At 35.9% G+C, this 17,366-nt stretch overlaps 1 protein-coding gene and 1 pseudogene across 1 annotated transcript; both read left to right on the top strand.

The window, feature by feature from the left end:
• Nucleotides 1-4,960: 4,960 nt before the first annotated feature.
• LOC142641429 (3-ketoacyl-CoA synthase 1) lies at nt 4,961-7,110 on the top strand. The gene has a single exon (XM_075815869.1). The coding sequence runs from the start codon at nt 5,241-5,243 to the stop codon at nt 6,837-6,839; it is 1,599 nt and encodes a 532-aa protein (XP_075671984.1). The 5' UTR covers nt 4,961-5,240; the 3' UTR covers nt 6,840-7,110.
• Nucleotides 7,111-11,602: 4,492 nt separating this feature from the next.
• Nucleotides 11,603-13,960, top strand: LOC142639185 (zinc finger BED domain-containing protein RICESLEEPER 2-like; annotated as a pseudogene).
• The last annotated feature ends 3,406 nt before the right edge of the window (nt 13,961-17,366 follow it).

The following is a 17,366-nucleotide window of genomic DNA, read 5'->3' as shown; positions in this document are numbered from 1 at the left end:
CAGGAAAACAAAAATGGGCTTCTCTATCCTAATAACATTTTTCAAGGCATTAACTGTCTGAGGGTTCCTAAGCCCTCAACAGTTCCAACTCAAGACACTCATTGTGCCCGGCGGTGTTGCCTAGCAGCCACTGCCGATTCCAAATTTTCTGCCATGAGCTTGCCCAATGCCTTTGCCTCTATGTCCAAGAGCTTCTTTTTTTATCAGTGAGAGGGTCATCAATTGAGGGTAAAGATTATTGCTTCCTTTTAGAACTCAGTACTATTTCACTAGAAGTAGTGGAGTTCATTAAGTCACGAGGTGGCCCTAACCTACGCCATGTGCCATGCAAATTTTTAGTTTGAAAAGTGTCATGCACAGGGCCATGCAATATTTTAGAGTGTACAGTACCATGCAATGCTTCATTCTTTTCAGGTTCATAGTGATACATGGGTGTGGTAATGTTGTCCGAGATTTTGGGAGGGTCAGGAGTGTGTGGGGGGTCGAAAGTAATGGTGTGGTTAGTGGCCAGAGTGTCAGTTTGTTTAATTGATGGGACTAATGACTATGTGGTGTAGACATAATGTTCATTAGAGTCTATAATTGGAGTGTGGGCCAGCTGTGGGAATGGAGTAGGTGTGTTTGAATTTGGAGGGTGGTTTAGCTCGTGGTCCAGATCAGTGATGTACATGTCAAACAAAGTGGAGTCTAATAAAATTTCCTTGTGCGTTGGAGTGGTCTCATGATGTTCACTGTGGGTCATGGCTACATTAGTCTTAGATGAAGATGGTGGGTTTGGCACTAAGGGTGACATGTTAGGTGTTTGAGGGCATGGGTGCATAGATTGTGATGGTGTGGGTCGGTGGGGTTGAGGAGGGCTAGCGGTTTGAGGGGATTTGGTATGGATCACTTGTGATTGTTGAATGTTGGCCAAAGAAGCTCGTAGCCAAGGACCATATTGCTGCTCATTCTTCTGTAGAGACTCACCACTATCAGCCCAAAGCTTGCAATCCTTTTCGTCATGGTTTAGGAGGCCGCACCAATAGCAGAAGATAGGTAGGTGTTCATATTGGAAGAAAATCCAGTGGGGGTCTGAGCCACCTAAATCAACATACCGACCCCGGCAGAGGGGCTGATCAATAGCAATTCTAATTCAAACTTAGATGCAGTGTCCTTAGCACTCCCTAGACGGTGAAGTATCAATCTGTTCAACATTACAAATAGTGTTCCCGATAGCCTTGGCATTGGCTTTGTTCATACAACTTAGGGGGAGATTATGGAGTTGAATCCAAAAAGGGCTGGTATCAAACTTAGCATCATCCACAGAGTTAGAGGCGCTTGGTTGGTAGAGGTCTATCAAGTATTTGTCAAAAGTCCAAGGTCCTTGCGAGAGAATTTTTTGCATATCGGTTTCATAGGTGAACAGTAACAGAACAGTGTTTTGAGTAAGGTCCCGTGCTTTTGAGTGTTCACACCAGAGATTCAACGTTGACTCGGCACTTGGTGAAGAGCTTCACCAAAAGCACCCTACTGTTGTTTTCAATAGTAGAGGTTAGAGGGATAGTTTGGCGTTCCTTTGTGTGTAGGGAGAGGCGGGCACACTGACCCGTAAGGTCATCCATAGTTGTGAGGGTTGGGTATGGTGAGGTTGAGGAGGGGTAGAGGGTGGAGGAAGGCAGACGGTGAAGGTAAAACGAGAAAAGAAAAAAAAACCGGTTTCCACCAAAGTAGGGGAAAGAGGCGCCTACGTGAGGCTAGGGTTTCACCAACATGGGCTTTACAAAGGAGAGCAAACGAGGGAAAATTTTTTTTTTTATCTATAATTGATAATCTATATATAAACAAGGACATGGGCAAAATTTTTGTTTGGGGAAAACTTGTGATATTAATTTATTAGTTTAAACAAACTTTCATATATGTGCACAAACACATACATCTATATACACACACAAAATTTAATATCTTTCATGGAGAAATATTTCATGCATTACACGAGTTGTTGACTAGTGTGTGTGTGTGTGTGTATTTAATTACCCTTGTAATAATTGATGATAATTTATTACTTTCTACTCAATCTTATGGTGATATATATATGTGTGTGTGTGTGTGTGTGTGTGTGTGTGTGTGTGTGTGTGTGTGCGTGTGCGTGTGTGTGTGCGTGCACGCGCGCGCGCGTGTGTAACATGTTTATCAATCTTCAATTCACATGCATCATTTTAAAAAATAAAATAAAAGGATTACTAGTAGTTTTGCTATCTAATTTATATAAACAAAACTTGTTAAACAAAATTAATTATTAGGTAATCTCATAGTATGGTGATGTAATATTCACTCCTCTCACATTCAAGATATATCTCACTAATTAAATTTATGGTCAGATCCATCATGATTGTGAGATGAAAAATTGGGCACCACATTACTATATTCTTGGAGTATCTAATAATTTTTTGCTAAACAATTACCTATATTGACAATCACAAAAACAAACTTGAGTAGGTTATTGGTCTAACCATAAATGTTCAATTATAATTTAAATAAAATTGGGATATTTGTAAAATAGGGTTAAAAATATATCAATTTCAATATATATATATATATATATATATATATATTCAAAATAAAAGATCTAATTAAGCATATAAATATCTAATGACATCTTAATACAATATTAGTTATTGAGCTCTCTTTCTGCAATATAAACATAGAGAACTCAACATTTCTTTTTAACGAAAATATGTATTAATCCAGTCCTAAAATTATAATATATATATATATATATATATATATATATATTTATATATATATATAAGTATTGAGGAAATAAATTAAACAATACAATTATAAAAGTATATTAGGCAGATATTATATAAGAAGATCCACACAGATATAAATGGAAGCAATTGTTTAAAATATTTGCACCACTATTAAATTGTTTAAAATATTTGCACCACTATTAAATTGTTTAAAATTATACCCATAAATATGTTTATTATGTCAATTTTTTTTTTCATTTTATTTTCTTAGGATAAATTATCAACTCATGTTTTAAGATACTATGAAATATATGTACATTTTGTATCATATATTTTTTATCTTGTATTGGAGGGGTTAAGAACGTTTTTATATTTGGATCCCAGGCTAAATACTAGATCGACTTTTAGGCACAAACTCCGACTAAGTTGTTCAATTTGACACGTCCTAAGCCGATCGTGCATTTTGTCCCAGAGTGGGAGTCCTCCCTAAGAAGTTTTGAAAACATTGTAATGTGTCTAATCAACATTCAATTATCCTATCTATAGTCGGGCAAATATTAATGGTCTATTTGGATTAAGGAGAGTGAGAAGAAGAATAGAGTAGAGTTGGCTAAAAATAGACTACTTTTAAGTCAATTTTATTCTGCTCCTCTTCTCTTTCCTTTAATCCAAACGAACCATAAATACTATTGGACTCAACCTAGCCAAGCACTTTAGGAGAGATTAGTGAAGTCCTGACCTCATGTTTCCTTAGCCAACATTACGATATAGAAAATCGTTAGGATATCCCCATTTCCTTCATAGGGAAACATTATCTAACTCTGCTAATTCCACCAACCCTTGTTTGTAAATACCTCCCTAATTTATAGAAAAATGTATGAAAAACACTATATTGCCATTATTGATACTCATTTATCTCCTTGTCGAACTCTATTTTATTATTTATTTCATCTTCGAAGGATTAGAGATTGAGTGATTAATCCTTGATAGTAGGTTCTAATTTCACCATATAGGAACAACCGTAGTTGTTGATTTGTGGATTCCCTTTTGTTTTGGTCAGAAAAGATAGAACTAGTAAGTAAACCGGAATAAGAAACACACTCATTTTGCCTCAAGCTAAATTATGGTAATTTCGGTCAAATTTTGATTTGCTCAAAAAACTAAAAGTATGTTTTTTTTTTTTTTAAATTTGATTTGTTATCATTTAAATGATAAGGAATCAAATAAAAAAAACATAATTGTGTGTAAATGTAAGTGTTAAATTTGAATTTGTGTGTGTATACATATAGAATTTACAAATACCAAAATATCCCATTTCAATAAACGAAGCCAAACTAGCATCTCCATTCCGCGGGAGTCCTTATTGTGATTCTCATCATGGGAAACACCTTTACCTACACGTAAATTACTAGTGATGCTCCCAATTGAAACATGTGCTGATGTGCCTTGTGTTAGTTACTTAATTCGGATCCTCAAATTTTTTTTTTGATATCTGTCTATGTGACGAATATTTTGTCCATCTTCAACTCACACGCGGTGACATATAATATTGCAATGGATTCTTCTTTTATTATTATTATTATTATTTTTGTCGGGTTGAAAATATATTGCAATGGATTCTTGATAGGTTAGCAGTTAACAGCTACCATCTTTGACCCTCCATCGCCTCCATTTATTGTTCCTTGATTGCTAGTTACCTACACCACCCACTTGCCTTTTTCCTGATTCCCCTAAACACCCTTATCTTTCTTCCCCTCAACTCCCAACTTCCAACATCCCACTTCTTCAATTATCCTCCAGTACCAATGGAATTGGAGGTGGACCCAATTTTTATTTTTTACTTCAAAGTAACATAGAAAAATATGGAGTCTATGCAAATGAAAAATGGAAAGACCTTTGGGACTCTTAAGCTTTCTTGAACGTAATCGCATATACTCCCATATGGGTCACTTATAATAGTCAATATAAACCCCGCCCTGTCCCAATCAACCGGATTTTGAATAATGGACAAAAAAAAAAAAAATAGTCTCTTTTTTATTTTCTTGTATTTTTCTTTGTTATTTATTATCTTCTTTTTCAAAGTATTCCCTATGGTGGTTGAGCGATCTATACCCTCATGGAACTACTCCCCATTAATTCAAGATTATCATCCCAACCTTTTTTTTCCAGTTAATATTGTAATAAAGCCCAAGCTGTCCTGTGCTATTGCGTTCCAATATTGTTTAGCTTTATTTCTATTTCTCTTTCTGTGTCTCTCTCACCCAACCAACTGTTCCAACTCGTGTAGGCCTAATTGCTTTTAATTCATTACTATTTCATTTTTGGACGGAAATTACACATTTATTATATTTTATTATATTATATAGTTCAGCTTCTCATAGTCTTGTTGTTTATATAAGTAAACCAACACAATCCCATTTCTTGTTCAAGCACCCAAAATCACTTAGAGAGATCACACATTCACACGACAGAGAAAAAAAGAGTTAAGAGAGAAAGGAAAAAAAAAATATGGATAGTAGCATAGAGATGGATAAGGAGAGATTAACGGCGGAAATGGCTTTTAAAGACTCGTCTTCCGCCGTTATCAAAATCCGGCGACGCTTGCCGGATTTCTTACAATCCGTGAAGCTCAAGTACGTGAAATTAGGGTATGGTTATTCATGTAACCCTGCTGCTATTTTCATGTTCTTTCTAATCGTTCCTCTACTGGTATCCATAGGGTTTCAGCTCACCGGTCTAGAACTGGACCGGGTGTCTGAGTTATGGAGAACCAGGGCGGTTTGGTTCGATGATGTCAATGCAGCCACAAGACTAGCTGGTTCAGCCTTTTTTGTCATCATCTTAGGCCTCTACTGGGCCAAGCGGTCTAGACCGGTTTATCTCGTGGACTTTGCGTGTTATAAACCGGACGACGAAAGAAAAGTAACCCGGGAATTCTTCTTGAAGATCTCTGAAGACACAGGTGCATTCGAAGAAGACACTCTTCACTTTCAGAGACGAATAACGACCCGGTCTGGTTTAGGCGACGAGACATACTTGCCTAGAGGAATCACTTCCAGACCACCAAACTTGTGTATGGAAGAGGCAAGGTCCGAGGCTGAGGCTGTTATGTTTGGTGCATTGGACGCGCTTTTTGAACAAACTGGGGTTAACCCAAAAGAGATTGGCATTGTTATTGTCAATTGCAGCTTGTTCAATCCAACCCCATCTTTGTCTGCCATGATTGTCAACCACTACAAGCTCCGCACCGACATCAAGAGTTTCAACCTAGGCGGTATGGGTTGCAGTGCGGGACTTATTTCAATCGACCTAGCCAAAGACCTTTTGAATGCAAATCCCAACACGTATGCTATAGTGGTAAGCACGGAAAACATAACTTTGAATTGGTACTTTGGCAATGACCGGTCTATGTTGCTGTCGAACTGCATATTCCGCATGGGTGGTGCGGCTGTGCTGTTGTCGAATCGAGCAAGAGATCGTAGCCGATCCAAGTACCAATTGGTCCACACTGTTCGGACCCATAAAGGGTCAGATGACAAGAACTACAACTGTGTGTACCAGAGAGAAGATGACAAAGGTACAATTGGGGTGTCACTAGCTCGAGAGTTAATGGCAGTGGCTGGCGACGCATTGAAAACCAACATAACGACGTTGGGTCCCTTGGTTTTGCCAATATGGGAGCAATTGATGTTCTTTGTAACGCTAATGAGAAAGAAGGTTTTGAAAGCCAAAGTGAAGCCATACATACCGAATTTCAAGCTTGCATTCGAGCACTTTTGTATACACGCAGGAGGGAGAGCAGTGTTGGAAGAGTTGCAGAAGAATTTGCAGCTTAGTGATTGGCATATGGAGCCTTCTAGGATGACCTTGCATCGATTTGGAAACACTTCGAGTAGTTCTTTGTGGTATGAATTGGCTTATACGGAGGCTAAGGCTCGGGTCTCCCGGGGCGACCGGGTCTGGCAGATTGCTTTCGGGTCGGGTTTTAAATGCAATAGTGCAGTTTGGAGGGCCCTTAGGGAGATTCCGGTGCCCACTCAGGACTGCCGGGCCAACCCATGGGTTGACTCAATTGATAGGTACCCGGTTAAGGTCCCTGTTGCATAGTGTTTGCTTTAATTAGTTGGTTGGGTACGTATACGGTGTCAACTGTCTAAATTGAAGAGGATCTTCAATTTCTATCTCGATCTGTGGCTATTTTTAATTGTTATTTTCTTTTTCTTTTTCCTTATCCTCATTTACCTTCGTATGTTACAAGTGTACGACAATGAGGGATTCTTTATGCAGAACTTTCGCATGCCATGTACACACTTTAGTGGTTAGTGTTATATAATGCAAATAATATTGATTGGTGGTTAGAGGTAAGTCCACCTAAAAATGTTTTTTTTTTTTTTAATGAAATGTTATGGGAGATAATAGTTTTTTTTTTTCATTATTCTATAGTTACAAGTTACAACAATGAAAAAAAAGATCTGAACCATAATATTTTTAGAGCAAGTTATGCCACTAAGTCAAAAGGTTATTTGGTTGAGTTGATTCAATCAATATAAACAAGCAATGAAGTAAATTTAATATAAGTTTTTTTGTACACGTTATTCATGTGTCTAGTAATGTGTTCCTAGTATGAAAATGAAAGAATTGAATTACTGCATTGCCATTGTTTAAGAATTAAAAGCATAGTTAAAAATTATAGTACATGGCATCAACATGTCAATTGAACCATTGAAAGAAAAAAGAAAAAAAGAGTCAATTGTCAAAAAAATGATGCCACGATGCCAATCCAATTGATACCGTCATAACTTTTGCCAATTAAACGCACACAGATTAATATATAATATGTGATGGTTGAGATCCACCGCACGGGGTCTATAGTACCCCAATCGCCACAGAAATGTTGTGTAGTTATAAAGAGCTAAAGAGTTAAGATGCGAGTGGAATGCCTGATTTGACTTTTTAATGTTCACTTCAAACACTCAGAAAAGAAAGGTCTTTGTCTCTTACATATGAATTTGTTTATATCTTCCCTCTCGACCTGAACTTTTGTGGGTCACACATGCCATTGTAATATGAAGTATGCTAGCTAGACAACATATATATTATCAACCTTTTGTTCTAGATGTCCAATCTGATTTGATTTATAGCTAAAGGTTGGTCCCTAAAGAATTGGTTTGGTCAAATCAATTGGCTTCCAACAATTTTCAGAAAGAAAAAAAGAAAATCCAACAATTAGCTGTTTTTTATCAATAAGCCGTAAACATGGTTGGTCTAATTTTTATTACGTACACTTTATTTCCTCCTTGAATATAGGCGTCCCTTTCGACAGGTTGAGTGTTTATGTTTGGAGACAAAAACCGCAGGCTTACTTCGCAGCTCAATTTGAGAAATATGCTTTGTGTGAGTTTTACTTGGTTGTCCTCAACCAAAAGTTTGATTTTAAAGATGAATTAAGCAGTAGGAAAATACTTCTTGCACAACGATTTTGTGCAAGGAAATTGTCTTGAAATAGTGACATAAATTCCTGATTTTAACTTGGAAATGGTGACTTAAAGTCATGTTTTTAGTGTAATTTTTGCGTGTATAATAAATACTATAACCTTTTTTTTTGCACAAAAAAAAAAAAAAAAAAAAACCACTACTTTAAACATTATGCCTTCGACACGTTTTACATTTTCCCTTTGGAATAAACTCTAATTGATACCGTAAAAGATCCGAAGAGACCCACTGAGAGAAATCTGCCCCTTTTTTTTTGGAACTTTTTAGACCATTTCTTTTTATGTAAGTAACTTTTTGGACCAATTAGGTTGGAAATAGTTGTATTGTCTATGCTTTCCAGTACAAATGGTCTTTATAACTTTATTATTATTACAACGAACTCTATTACTCCGCACCCCACCATTGGTTGAACCCTTAAATAATAGTTTTTCATGATCAGAATAATAAAATGTAGTACTAACTTTATAGATACCAGAATAGAATTTAATAATGAAAATTTAAAATTTAAACCGATAAAAGGTATTAATTTTGTTCGGATCACATCTTATAAGGGTGAAATGTTAAATAGTCATTTACCTTTGTATTCATAGCTCTTCACCTTCTTAGTAATTCGATAGTTGAGAGTGAAGAGATTTGAATCATCAGTGTCAACTAATTAAGTTATAAGGCTCTTAACATTCATTGTTTATTTATCCTGTATGTTGTACACACTATCTTTGTTAGAGGAAATTTAACATAGACCACTAAATATTGAGTAGATCCTTTTCAAAGTTCACTGTAGTACTCATTCTTATACATATTACTTTTATGCTATTACGGTTAGACTGGTCAGTGATTGGTTTACTAATCTTCATTCATATCCCACTAACTTGCATTGTGGTTTGTTCTTAGCTACAAGGTTCTGTTTGTCTCATATGTATCTCGATTTCAATTGGGGTAGATTAACTAGCTGAATTGGCTATAACGTTCCATACTTGTACTAAGAGTTTAATTGGTGGAAAGGGAATGAAGACATGGTTATATGGAAGAATATTTTGTGATCTATAGACCAACAATCATTAAGATTTTAAGGTGTGGCTAGTCCTTTATTTTTGGTTAATTCTATTACCGAACATAACTTAAAGGGATGTCTCGAGCACTCCTAACCTAAGAACAAGTCATAATCATGTCTCCAACTAGAATTATTAGTTTAGAAGTCCAGTTACATGTGGGTAAGGCAATAAGCACACCCACAAAACTAGTCTTACGACATTACACCATTTTAACTGACTCTTGAGGTTTTACTTAGTGTGCGTTTGGATTGGGCGTTAGGGGTGTCCACTGACCCGGAGCAACCAACCCACCCGCCCGAACCAAAGCTCCACGGGCGGATCTGAATCAGCCTATGGTCGGTCACGGGTTGCCAAAAGAAAAAAACTGAATATTTCGGTTCGGATTTGGATTTCAAAAAATTTCACCTATAAAATTCAAACCGACCGAATTATTTATATAAAAAAAATATTTTATAAGATTTGACAACACCTGCAGGAACAGCCCTTACTCAGCAGCCCAACAATGCCCAGCCCGAGTCTCAAAGCAACTTTTTCTCACACACCATCCCAACATCCACATCAACCGTCCATCTTAAATTGAAATTTAAAATCAATGGTCTTGATGAGAGACCAACTGAGCTTGATACGATTGATTAGGCATTACACAGTGGCACAATAACCCATTCTAAATCAATGGTTAAAATCAAAGATGAAGAGCCAATCTAACGGTGAGGGATAAATGGGAAAGATCTGATATCTCTCTATGCCTTTCACAAGTCTCTTCATCAGTTTTCACTTCAGACTTCAGTTCAGAGACAAACGGTCATGGCTTTGGCTTCCCATTCACGCCTCCTCCCCTTTTCACTCTTCCTCACCTCTTCAATCTTCACTTCTTCAGTCTCAGACTCTCAGTTCTTTACATGGCTCTCTCAAACTCTCACAGTCTCACACTCTCTAAAGGCTAAACCGTTTCTCCAAATCCAAAGTCTAAACTGTCTCACACTCTCTTCACTGAGTTAGTAAGGTAATTGTTCTCTCTCTGTTTCTTTTTTGTTAGTCTCGTTGGTTTGTTATGGAAATCAAATGTTAAAATCAAATAAACCCATAGATTCATACTATGAAACCCAAACTAAAAAAAAACTTAGAAACCCTAACTATTTTACATTTGTTCTTTGTTCTTTTCTTTAATTAATTTTGATCATGTTTTAATTTATTCAGGATTGAAAGTTGACTCCAAGTATCATTTTTTGCCCTCAAGTTTGAACCCACACACCCACAGCTTTAAGGTATGGTTTGTTAATTATGTAATGCTTGTAAATTGTAGTGATACCTAATTATGGTGCTCTTCACTTAAATCCAATGAGTATTACAATATATGGTTTGGTTATTATTCCATTCATGGGTTTCCTAAATGAATTGTCAACATTAGACATTATTTTTTTATTTTCCGAACTTATCATTTTCTTTATTTGAGCAGTCAATACCCATTTTTTTTTATTTAGTTTATTTGAGTTCAAAACATGGAGTTTAATGCTGTGAACTGGTAACTTTCTATTGCAAGTCACCTTTAAAAAGTTAAGTTTTTTAAGGTGGGCAAAAAATTTGAGATGGAGGGAGTGTGTGATTTTTTTTTTTTTTTTGAGTAAATTTTGTGCATCTATTATTGCTGAAGTTTTTGGGCATTTGTTGCTTTTGCTGATTGTGAGACACTACTACTGGCACACATGTTAAGATTTGAAGTGGTTTTATTTTGTGCTTAGTGTGGAAGACATTTTGTGCTTAGTGTGGTTTTATTTTGTGCTTAGTGTGGAAGACACTACTACTGGAGACATTTGTTTTATTTTATGGACATTGAAAAACTTGGATCAATTGAAATCAGTAATGCTTCGCATCTTGCTTGAGACTTGAGAGCCTTTATTTTTTTGATAATCATTTAATAAAGATTCATTACTTATAAAAAAACTACGGGAACTTTCACTTTGGCTAGCTTTTTTGTAAACTAATCTAACTGATAGAGTATTTTTTTTTTTGATGCATTAATGTGGCTTGCAGATGCTTTTGATTTTGCTTTTCTATTAGTTCGTAGCTTTGTATGTTCTCTATTGCCCAAATTAGACAAGGTTTATTTAACATTTTGGTTATAGCATCTTATGGAAGTTTTAGTTTACCTTGCTTTGTTTTTTTTAACACTAGGAAGTTGATTATATGAGAAGATTGTTATAATGTGGCTGTTTCTAATTTTGGTTTGTGTGGTTATCATTTATTATTATTAGTTTATTACTATTAAAGCTATGAATTATACTTGTTACTCTAGTTTGCTTATGCGGATCTTTGTTTTTTTAGGTCATGGAAACCTTAGCTAATGAACCCTCTCTCCAAACACCAGCTGCTACAGAAGATGTTGGTGCTATTCCCACCCAAGTTGAAGATCCTGCTGCTACCCAAGCTGAAGCAGCTGCAGCTACTGAGTTGCCCCCAGTTCCACCGTGCCAAGTGAGTATGACAGCTCCTGTTAGTGGTACTTGTAGTGGTAAGAAAAAGTCACTTGCTTGGGCTTATTTTGAAAAAGTAAAGATAGGTGAGGGTGATTCTAGTAAAATTCAGGCTGTTTGTAATTTTTGCCAAAAATCATATAATGCTAATAGTAAGAGTTGTGGTACTAGTAATTTGTTAGCTCATGTGCTAATATGTCCCAAGAATCCTAATAGAGATGATCTAGTTAAAGGGCAGAAAGCATTAGCTTTTGAACCCAAAAAGGATGGAGATGATGGATTCCACCTTGTGTTAACAACCTTTTCTGTTGAGGCTTCTAGAAAGGCATTGGCCGAAATGATTATAATTGATGAATTGCCTTTTAGGTATGTCGAGGGATATGGGTTTAAGAAGTATGTAACTACCTTACAACCTAAGCTTCGATTAAAGGATATCCCATCTCGCCAAACTGTGGCTAGGGATGTGATTGGCATTTATAATAGTGACAGAGATAAGCTAAGGAAATCCTTGAAGGGTTGTAAGGTGTGTCTTACTATGGACACATGAACTTTTGTTCAAAATTTAAATTATATGTGTCTTACATGTCACTTCATTGATGATGCTTCGAAATTGCATAAGAGAATTTTAAACTTTTGTCAAGTTGAAGACCACAAGGGGGAGACTATAGGTAGAAAAATTGAGATGTCATTGCGTGAGTGGGGTATTGATGGGATATTTACCTTGACAATGGATAATGCTAGCTCAAATTTAACAACAATTAAATTTTTGCAAAGGGTGACTAAAGATTGGAATGTGACAGTTTTGGGAAATGAGTACATGCACATGAGGTGTTGTGCTCATATCCTAAATCTCATTGTGGGGGAGGGTTTGAAAGAGATTGATGTATCTGTTGCTAAGGTGCATGAAGCTGTGAGGTATGTGAAGTCCTCACCCAATAGAAGTCAAACTTTTAGGAGTTTTATGGAGATGTTAGGTATGGAGTCCAAGAGTCTTCTTAGGAGTTTTATGTACCTACTAGGTGGACCTCGACCTATATCATGTTAGAAACTGCTAAAAAGTTTGAAAAAGTGTTCCTTCGAATGGATTTTGAAGATGATGGTTATTCTCCGTACTTTAGGACTAAGGAAGATAGTGGTGGTTTGGGATCTCCGTGTATGGCTGATTTCCAAAATTGTAGGTCATTTGTGACTTTCTTAAGGCTTTTTTTATAATGCAACGAAGAAATTCTCTAGTTCTTTGTACGTTACTTCAAATGTCTTTTATGATGAGATCTTTGTTATTCAGGAGAGTATTTCCAATTTAGTTAAATCCCAAAACACTCTCTTGAAAAATACAGCCACAAACATGCAAACTAAATTTGAGAAGTATTGGGGGGAAGGGGAGAAAATTAATCCTTTTTTGTATGTGGCTGTGGTTCTTGATCCACGAAAAAAATTGAGGTTTTTGAAGTTTTCTTTTTCTGAAATTTATGGGAATTTATTTGCTGAAGTGATGGTTGATAAGGTGAAAGATCTTTTGTACAAGTGTATAATTTTTACTCTTCTATTCATTCACCAAATGTGCAAGAACAAAGTGAGAGTGAGAGGTCAGAATTGGAAAGTGATGGTAGTGATCCATATGTGATGGTTCACTTGTGATATGAACATTTTTTGGAAGTTGAGCAATCTGCAGGTTGTAGTAATGAGCTTGAGAAGTATTTGGCTGAAAATTGTGATGGGAGAAAGGATGTGAATTTTGAGATATTGGGGTGGTGGAAGGACAATTGTAGTAAGTACCAAGTGTTGTCTAAAATTGGTAACGATGTGCTGGCTGTACCAGTTTCCATAGTTGCATCCGGGTCTGCATTCAACACTGGAGGTCAAATAGTTGATCCCTTTCGAAGTTCACTATCTCCTCTCATGGTTCAAAACCTTGTATGTTCACAAAATTGGCTTCAAGCCATAGTTCCAATTTCTCATCGCCAGTCAAGAGATGATGTAGAGGCATTGGAGGAGAAGTTACTTGACTTAGGTAATATGTTTAAATTCTGAAATTTAGTCTATTAATTTTATTGAATGTCTTGTGTATTCAAGCAAAATTTAATTTATTGTGTTTATTTCCTATTCTTTTCTAGTTTTAAATGAACAACCAACAGTAAGTGCAATAGCAAATTCCAACTTAAGCAAGGGTTCCACTTCCGAAAAACGACCCTTAATTAGTATTGATGATTAATCGCTGACTTGGTATGATTCTGGCTTTAGCCCCCTACTATTATAAACTTGGTTTCTTTACTAGTTAGTCTTGTATTTGGTACTAATTTATTGTTTGTTTTGTCTATTGTAGGAGGATGGTAATTTATTTTGTAAAGAAGGGAGCTTTTTGGGAATATTTTGGAAGCTTTTTTAGACATGTCGCTTTTCTAACTTGTAATGATACTCAACTGTCAATGCTTATAGAAAAGAAATTATAGAAAAGAAATCTTAGTTCATAGGTTTTCTCTTCTATTAGTTATAGACTTATAAACTTTAGAGTAGTCATTCAATACTTTGGAAAAACTATTTTTTGGAAATACCTATGGTATTTGATTGTTGTAAGTAATTATGGGTTACCAAGCTTTTTGCCTTAATGGGTTACTACCCAAAAATTTGCAGTAACTGCCTCTATGGTAGTATTAGAGTTTATTTGTTGCTAGAAATATTATTTGTTGTGGTTGACAGGTTTTATAGGCGTTGAGCTACTAGCTTACTGCCTTGGTGCTTACATTATTTGTTGTGTTTAATTTTTGTGGTTAATGTAGGAAAGGCTATGTATGTGGATTGATAGGTGCTACTTGTTTCAGATCACAGGTGAAAAAAAAAAAAACTTTTTGGTGTGTTGTGTTGATCACAGGTGATGAAAAGAATAGGCATTTTCTGGGCCTTTTAGATATGTCCTAATTGAAGCCTTATTTTAAAATAAGTTTAATAAAAATAGGCCCAATTTGAAATATAGCAAATTTCAGTTGCCAAATCGAGTAATTTGGGCTAAGAAGGCCCAAAAAAATGAAATTACCAAAATTTTAATAATGTTAAAAATTCCGGCCCAATCTGAGGCCCAGACCCGTCAATCCAACAACTCCGACCTGTACAACCGATTATCCGAAACATCGAATCCGACCCGAATATTTGGTCCAATACGGGTTTGAAATTTATTAACTCGAACCAATCGGGTCGAGTTCGGTTTGGGCTCAAAATCGACCCGACCCGACCTGTGGACAGCCCTATTGGGTGTTTTTCCCAATCTGTGCGTTTAGTGTTTTTTTAGTAGGTTCCATGGGTACTGTTCATGCACCACCAAACTCACTTTTTCACAGATTTCTAGGTAAATTTGGGTCATACAACACTATTCACATCTTTAACAATTATTTTGCTATAATGTTTTTAGTAATGAGTTTTCAATTTTCAGCAAATAAGTGATATTCAAACACACCCTTAGCCTCCGTTTGGGAAGCGTGTTTGCGTTTCCTAGTGGGACCTTTTTTTTTAATATTTTAATGGGTCCCGTGCATTGTTCATGGGACCCGCAAACTACTTTTTTTTTTTAAACAACTTTAAAACTAGGTCTCACATCATTATTTACACATCTAAAAAATATTTCGCTACAGTGTTTTCAGTTTTTACTTTTCACTTTTCAATAATAAGCGATATCCAAACAAATCCTTAGTGTAAATTAAAAAGTTGACTTTTAGATTTTAGGGTGAAATGATTGATTGTGAAGTACTTGTGTCAAAAATGATGCAAAGAGAAATGATAGGTCCACAATATTTTCACAACATTTTTACAACAAATCCTAAGTGGTAAGTTGTTACTGGTTGTTATTGTTTAGGAAAAAAAGTAATCTTAATGTTAGGTTCAAATTTGAACTAATAACAACTAATCACCTCTGATTTGTTGTGAAAATATTGTAAAAATGTTGTAAAAATGTTGTGAATATCTCTCATGATGCAAATGGCAGCATTGATGGTTTTAGTGTGATGTGTGTTTGAAACCTTGGGAGGACGTGTTTTGAATTAGGGAAATCATTTTAGAAAAAGGGAATACCATTGTGTTAGCATTAAGGAAAATATTGTTTTATCATTTTTATTTTGGGTTAATTTTAAATATTTAACCTTAATATATGGCCCATTAACTAATATCTAACTTAATGGTTTAGGTAATAATCCAATATGATTTTTGAATAGTTAAATATAGAATTATATAAATTCAACTGTTGTAGTTTTAGTCTTTATGATACTCAAATGAGCAAGAAACTTTGCTCCCTCCCTTTTTGATAAAAGATTTCTTTCTTTTAATTGAGTTCAAGGAATCTCCTCTAACTCATTGGATAACAATTATATGATCATTAACGTGTTAAATCACCTACACCATTTAAACAAGTTACCAATGATTATTAAATGGATTGTGCGAACAAAGTACATATAATACTTTTTTCAGCTACCACAAAAAGATTTCGATTAGAAATGTGCAAATGAGAACCCAAAACGTAAGGTCCAAAGTCCAAACTACTTGATAAAACCTGAAGAACCCCGAAGTCCAAGTCCAAGTCCAAGTCCAAGCCATGTGGGCTCTCTCCCAAACCACACCATCTCTTCTCCACCACACCATCATCTCACCCAAGCTTCTTCCTCAACCTCTCACCATCTCAGCCAACTCTCAACCACGGCGCCACCAGTCGAAACCACCAAGAAACGACGCCGTACCCACCAAAGACATCAAAGGCCTAGGCCACACCATCCTCGAAGTCACAGCACTCAATTCCACTACCCCCAATCCCATCCCAAAACAACAACAAAAACAAGAAGGCGAGGGAAGGCAGATTAGTGGGTCAGATGTGCTTCGGGCTCTTCAGAGAGCAGCTGCTCAGAAAAACGAGTTCAGTAGAAGCAAGAAAATGAAGAGTAAGAAGATGAAGAAGAATAATACTATGGGGGTATCATCCTCTGTGGAAGAGGGTAGTCTGGATTATAGTAAAGTGAGGCCTTTGCGCATTAAGAGTGAGTGGGGTGTGAGGTTGGTTGAGTTGGAGAAGCGCCTTCAGGAGCTTTCTGATACCCATTCATAATTCCAAGGCTTCCTTCTTTTTCTATGGTGTAATCAATTGTTTCTGAATTTTGTTTGATAATTTGAAAGTTACAAGTTTTTTTTTTAATGAACATCAAGGTTGGGGTTATTTGAATTCTGGTTTTCTTTGTAAAGTAGAGCAAGTTATGTTATCATATGAATATGAGAGACCCTATTGTACAAGATTTGGTATTTTCTTCTTAATTTTTTTTATAAATTTTTTTATTTGGGCAGTTTGAACTTTGAACCTACAATGTATGAACACTTTATTTGCCGTGCCACATTTTTGTGGTAACGGTGTTTTATTTGCCATGTCATGTTTATTTGGATGTCGTACTCATGTAGTAATAGTGTTTTATCTACTATGTCATGCTATAAATTTTTAAATGTTACTTGTGTTGCCATATTATACTCATACTTGTACTCATATTTATACCCATATTCATATCGTGTCCGTGTATCTTTGAACCCATGTAAAAATGACAGTTATCTATACTATCTATAAGAGAATTTCTCTCTTTAGACTGGACTTTTATGTG

Source organism: Castanea sativa, chromosome 6, assembly GCF_040712315.1.
Source record: "Castanea sativa cultivar Marrone di Chiusa Pesio chromosome 6, ASM4071231v1".
NCBI classification, from domain to species: Eukaryota; Viridiplantae; Streptophyta; class Magnoliopsida; order Fagales; family Fagaceae; genus Castanea; species Castanea sativa.
Note: the sequence above shows the minus strand (reverse complement) of the source record. Positions and strands in the feature narration are given on the sequence as shown.